The following is a 6,518-nucleotide window of genomic DNA, read 5'->3' as shown; positions in this document are numbered from 1 at the left end:
GAGAAAATCAATTGTTCTTCCACTACGTTTTTGCTGGGCTGTAGCAAAAGCGCACTGCTCCGCTGCTGTAACATTTAGTACAAATCGTTGTACTAAAAACAAACAAATCGACATCTCCCTTTGGCAAGGTGCGATCGAACGATGAGCTTATAAGGCGGAAGTGTGGACGATAAATGAGCTATACGTCTCATCGGCCAATCGAAACACATCGACCACCGGGAAATCGGCTGCCAACACACGACAACGACGGTTCGAGCTAGTACGCATTGCCCTTCGCCGACGCCACGTCATGACCGGATGTGAGGTAATCCCGGATCCGGTGACGCAGTGATGCGGCGAGGGTGCAATGCTTATCTCGCCCGTCTCTGTTTCAGGAGTTACGATGCATGGGCTGAGTCACCTACAAACCGGCTCAACCCTGGAGGCGCTCACGCAGGCCACGATCATCCTCATCCTAGCGGTCGCCATTGTCATCTCGAACCTCATCGTAGTTGCCACATATCTTAACTTTAAGGGTGAGTTCGTGCAGCTTCTGCCGGTGCCGTGCCGGGATGGGTGATAATGTTTTCCGTTCCATCTTCGTTTTGCAGGTCCCCATGAGGTTATAAACTATTATCTACTCTCGCTAGCGGTGGCCGATCTGCTGTGCGGCCTGTTCATCGTGTCGCTCTCGGTATATCCCGCATTCAGTGGAGAATGGATTTACGGCGACGTGGTGTGCCGGATGGTCGGCTACCTCGAGGTAACGCTCTGGTCGATCTCGGTGTACACCTTTATGTGGATCTCGGTCGATCGCTATCTGGCAGTGCGGAAGCCACTGCGGTACGAAACGATCCAAACCAAAACCAGGTAAATGTTGCACTTCCGCGCCCGAGGACATGCGGCAGAACCAAAGCAAATCTAGACCAATGTCCTCGAAACCTACTGATATAGTCGTTTGTATAGCTCCACTAATTGGCGCGTACCAACACACCACTCTGGCGCCCACCCAAACATTACACCACTCCACAGTGTTTTCGTTTTTCGTTTCCCCGAGCCCACGGTTCGGCTCCTTCCGCCAACACCATCGCACTTTGGTGTGACTGTTTCGTTGTCGTGTGCGTGCGTGTGTGTGTGTGTGCATATGTACTGTACTGTACTGTAAGATGTAGTTGTGTACCTTACACTCACAATTTTGATTTTCGTTTTGGGTTTTCTTAACAATTTCCTTTCCTTTGTACACACTGTTTGGTGATGATGACACGTGAATGATGGTTTTTGTGTAATAGAAAAAAAAAACACACAAACAAACAAACTTTCCGTTACTAACTGCTTGATCCCAGTTGATTATTTTTGTTCCCCCGTTTTGCTATGGAGATACATTAAGCATTCGAATAATACTATCTTCTTACGTAAGATGTTCCTTTTGTTTTCGTTCGTTACATGAATGTTGTTGGTTGGGAGAATGATGTTTTTCTGACCCTTATTGCCCTCTTCCACGTTTGTTTTCCAACATCTCAATCAAGCTCTTTGTGCCGTCCTTCTTCTAGAAATGTATCCTTTTGTTATGATTATCTTTTATTCCACCACCTCGTTTTGCTCCGTATCTCATGCAATCTTTCTCTTTTTTTTTTCGTTCCGTTCCAATGGTACCCCATCCGGTCGGTTCATCCCCAAACCGAACACTTGTATGGCAAAACTTTTATGGCATCCCTTGTACCGCACGGTTGCGGTTGATCACTACTCTACTCTCCATTGTTGCGCCACTCCCAAACCTGCACAACCGATCGCGTATTTACCGCGTTTGTCCAACCAACCAAACACGCACACACGCGCCACTCCTCACATACACATACACACTCCAAATTTAAACAATTATCATTTGCGACTGACCCATCTCGCCCATCATCGTACATCTCGGCCATCCTTTGCGTATGCGTATATGCATGTGCGTGTGTGTATTTGTGTATGTGTGTGTGCGTGTGTCTGTGTGTGGGTGCGTGTGTGTGTGTGTACGCGCACGGGAGAGACCAAAAAATAAAATCACGCAAGAACGGACGAACCCTTTATTGATCGATGTTTGTTGGTGTATGATGTTCTACCCCCCAAATAAATACTAATATCTAGGAATGGAAGGTTTGAATACTTTAGCCAGTTGATTACTCTTATTTATATTTTCTCCTACCCCTACCATTTTCTGAGCAAAAACCGTACCTGTACAGTTGGGCTACATTTTGTTCTTGCAATTTAAGCTTTTTGAGCGCATTTCTGTAATTAATATCAATTGTAGAAAGCGCCTTTTCGCTATCGTGGCCCATGTAAATAAAGCAGTTTGGTTTTTTTTTTGTTTTATAGTCGTAGAAAATATTATTGTACAGCTTTTATTTTTTGTAATATTTTTTTTCAATTCCTACCCACCGAAAGATAGCTTTTAATGAATGTAGATAGTAGAATTAGGGTAGAATTCTTTAGCATTGACACTTAAACATTAACACAATACTTACACACGTTTCCTGTTCTTCCCGTCTGATACGTAGTGATCACGTAGCGATTTTAACAAAATTCTTGTATTTAAAGGTTTATTCAAATTATTTCCATGTTACTGCAAGTTAACGATATGCTTAAAACATGTATTTTTTTTTCAATCTAAAATCCACTTTTTTTCCTTTAAAACTTCTATGATTTTGTTCATGTTTTGCATTAGAGATGATGCACGAAGCAGTTGTTATGGCAAATGAAGCATATTACAAGGCAACCGTAAGTAATATAAAGTGTCGTTGGCAGATGATAGCACAAAGCTCTTGTTTAGACGTCTGGCTCAATAAAGAGAACAAGCATGAGGGTTAGTTTTTCTCAACTGTCATGTTTGTAATATCATGCAAAAATTTCACTGAGACAGTTAAAATTACAAACAATAGCAATATGTAATGGTTTGATTGAGACCTTGTCTTGAAGTTTCCGTTTTTGCAAGAATGATCAAATATGAGAAAGATTAAAAAAAATCCCTTTAGACATTCGGTCTCCATGAATTTTTGCATGGGATGTGATATCATCTGCCAGAACAATTATATCATCTGCCAACGACACGACTAGACTGGATACGGCTGCCCTGTATGTAATGTAGAACAAAATTATAAACTTTTAAAATTACAGGACTTTCGAGAACAAATGATAAAGTTGGAACCATTTCTGGCTTCTCGAAGTTAAAGCTAATCAAATTGAAGTGGAATATGCGGAGGTATTTGCGGACTCTTTTGCTTCCTGTTTGAGTTTTTGCAAGATGAAATCGAGCTTTCTCGCCAAACACATTCAACGCGCCAGAAAGCCTTACCGTTGTGTTTGTTGAGAAAGCTTTGCTCAGAATCTAATTCCACTTCATCGATGGAAAGAATCGAGAAATGGTTCCAACCAACCAATCATGTTTAAAATTACAAAAATTATTTCCCGAAAATAGGTACAATTCGATAATGACGGCAAGATGTATCGGAAACCAACAACGATGCGTTTCTAATGATTCCAAATTACAGTTTTATCTCTAATGCTAACTACTAACAAATGTCAACCATTCCGTTGTCCACTTTGGTTAATGTTGGTGGATCGTTCGTTAGGTGCATAATTAAAAGGAGCTCTTACTTGCGTAAAGTTCCTGCCCGACTCCACCCTCAGTGTAGTATCCAGATCGTATGTATTAGCTGCTAGTACAGTAGCTGTACGTTTGCAACACCCTTTCCCCTCCTTGCTCACGTACACTCGCGTAGAACAGTGTCTCCAATCCGCACACCACCGCTAATGCTTTAGCTGTGATTAGATACCTGTATGTTGTCGGTAATTGTTGCATTCCGTACTGGCACGTGCACGGCTGCGCACCACCGCTGTCGCGTACGGTTGTAGTTGCGCTGCGCGTAGATGTTGTGCACCCGACACCGCCTAACCCGCACCAACAAGCCCCGCTACACGCCGTTCGGGGGTCGGGACTTGATGCTTCCTTCTCGCATTCACTGTATCGAAGCCATAAGCCATTTTTGGAATGCCAAAAACCACCCCACCCACCCCCGTAATTACCTCGTTTTTTTTATTCTTTTGCGTACCGTCGGGATTTTACGCTAGTTACACGGTAGTGAGCTTGTGAACCGACCCAACTAACGGAACCACCCTTCTTGCTTCTCTTCTTCATCTGCTTCTCGTACCATTTCCCCGAAACCCCTCCAAAATTCCTTTCCCGATCAAGATGCCAATGCTGGATGGCGTTCACGTGGATCTCGGCAGCCATGCTTTGCTGTCCACCGCTGCTCGGCTACAACGAGGCCAACTACAGTAAAACCACCAACATCTGTATGCTCGAGTGGGGCAACATGGCGGCTTATAGCGCAACGCTGGCAATCCTAGTCCTGGGGCCGAGTGTCATCTCGATCGTCTACAACTACGGCTACATCTTCACGATGATGCGCAAAGTGCGATCGGGAGCACCGATCCACGATAAGGAGTACGCCACGGCGCTCGCCGAGAACCTAGCGAACCCCAGTCACTGTATGTCGTTCGCATTGGTGTTTTCCTTCTGGATCTCGTGGGCACCGTACATTGGGCTGCGCATCTACGAGCTGGTCAGCGGGGAAACGATCGACAATCCGCTGCTACACTTCGGTGCCGTCTGGATCGGCATCCTCAACTCGTTCTGGAAGATCATCATCATGACGAGCATGTCGCAACAGTTCCGGCTGCTCGTCCGGTTGCTCTTCCTCACCATCTGCTGCAAGACGAAGGGCCGGCTGCAGGCCGAACTGATCGGGCTCGATCCGGACGACTAAGACCACCCCTGGAGCATCCCGAGCGGCATCCCAAGAGGCGCAACACCCAATTTGGGGCAGCACCGAACGATCGTACAATCAAGTTTACAAACCTTGTGCTATTAAGACAGGACAGCTGAAGCGACAGTGGGCGCTCGCCGAACCCGGGAAGGTTAGGTATGGGCACATAGGGCTAACATTACTAACACTTGCACGCTTTTTATCGGCAGGGTAGCAGATGAGGGACGGCTATTTAGGTACACGTACACGGTGACCCGCACACGTGGGAAGAAGTTTAAACATTTAAACCAATCTACTTGCTACTGCAGCAGCCATCGACATGCGAAAGGGCGAGAGCAGGGTGACGGAACTATTAGCTACTCTTAAGGCGCTACTATTAGGCATAGACATTTGGAGTTGACAAACTAGCGGAAGCGGCAGTGTATCTTACATATACAACCAACTCATACCGTACCCTATATACACAACATATAAACGTGCGTGTTTACCGGTTACCCGTTTTACTTCACCTTCGCCTACGTAGGAGCAGGAACTTTAACAATGCATAAACTTTTGCTGTAGTGCTGCGGCAGGATAGGCGACTGTAGCTCCACTTTGTAACCGATCTGCGTGTGCTGATTAGCTCCATAGCTCGCGTCCCCCTTTTGTGCACCCATTCCCCTACCGTTCGACGCCGCTTGTCCAGGCAGGCGGCCAAACTTCACGACTTCAATTACATTTGCTACAAAACGGGGCTGTGGGAAACTTGCAGGCGACTAACGGCAGAACAGTACCGAACCTTGAAACAATCAATCTTGTCTCGCGCAACAAAACAGTGCAACGTGCATGCAACAAAACAATACTTAAAATGTTTGGCGTGCGTGCGATACTCAACTCCGCGTTCGGTCGTTTGCATGTGTTCGTTCGTGTGTACGCGGGTACGGGAAGATACCGGGCGTACCAAACCATTGAGTGAGACAGTCCGACATCTTGGTAAGCAATTGCACAACTGCTCCAATAAGTGCGTACGGAGCGTTTTGCAGAATGCAGAAGGGAACTACAATACCGTACAAACCAGGCAAACGTTGCACACAGCCACAACCTTTCAGGGCTCACACATTGATACATATTGTTCGAATCTTTAAGGTATCGGATAAGCGAAGCAAAACCACTCAAACAATACAAGGGAAAATGCCGAAAATGCATGCGAACGTAGCGCAAAGCGTTACAATTAGAGGTTTAAAAACATTAAAAAAACACTTGCAAACATGCCAAAACAGTGAAAACAAAAAATAAGCATACGAAGGCAATAAATGGCGTGGATGCTCGAGGAATGCAATGCAAAAAGCATAGCAAAAACAGAAGTAATTAGCCGCTCCGGAAGGAAGCTTTCTGCACGCTTGCAAGCAAAACAAAAACCAAAACAATGAGTAACGTTTGGGCAAAAACGCTTGCAAAACACTGCAAAGCTGTAGAAGTGCGTATAACGATACCTACACCGACACATTCATGCATGGTTTATATTTTTTAGATTTTTAAACGAGTGAGATTTAAACCAATGTAAGCGTTAAAAAATAAATCGCAGCCAGGGAAGAAGGCCCCATTTGCACACGCGCAACATGAGGCGATACGGAGGCTCACGATGCAGAAGGGAAGAGATTAGGGAAGTCGTCGATGGGGAAAAAAAAAGAATTGATGTGTATGTTACTTATCTTTACTAAAGCAAGTCTAGAATAAAATAGTTCGTGAGGTAGC

At 45.2% G+C, this 6,518-nt stretch overlaps 1 protein-coding gene across 1 annotated transcript; it reads left to right on the top strand.

Moving 5' to 3' along the window:
- The first annotated feature begins 346 nt into the window (after nucleotides 1-346).
- LOC128711049 (G-protein coupled receptor 52) lies at nucleotides 347-4,784 on the top strand. Its single transcript, XM_053805915.1, has 3 exons — nucleotides 347-515; nucleotides 591-849; nucleotides 4,208-4,784. Exons 1-3 carry the CDS (start codon nucleotides 347-349, stop codon nucleotides 4,782-4,784), a joined length of 1,005 nt encoding a protein of 334 aa, XP_053661890.1.
- Nucleotides 4,785-6,518: the final 1,734 nt, after the last annotated feature.

Source organism: Anopheles marshallii, chromosome 3 (assembly GCF_943734725.1).
Source record: "Anopheles marshallii chromosome 3, idAnoMarsDA_429_01, whole genome shotgun sequence".
Taxonomy (NCBI): Eukaryota; Metazoa; Arthropoda; class Insecta; order Diptera; family Culicidae; genus Anopheles; species Anopheles marshallii.
This window is presented reverse-complemented; position numbering and strand designations above follow the sequence as displayed.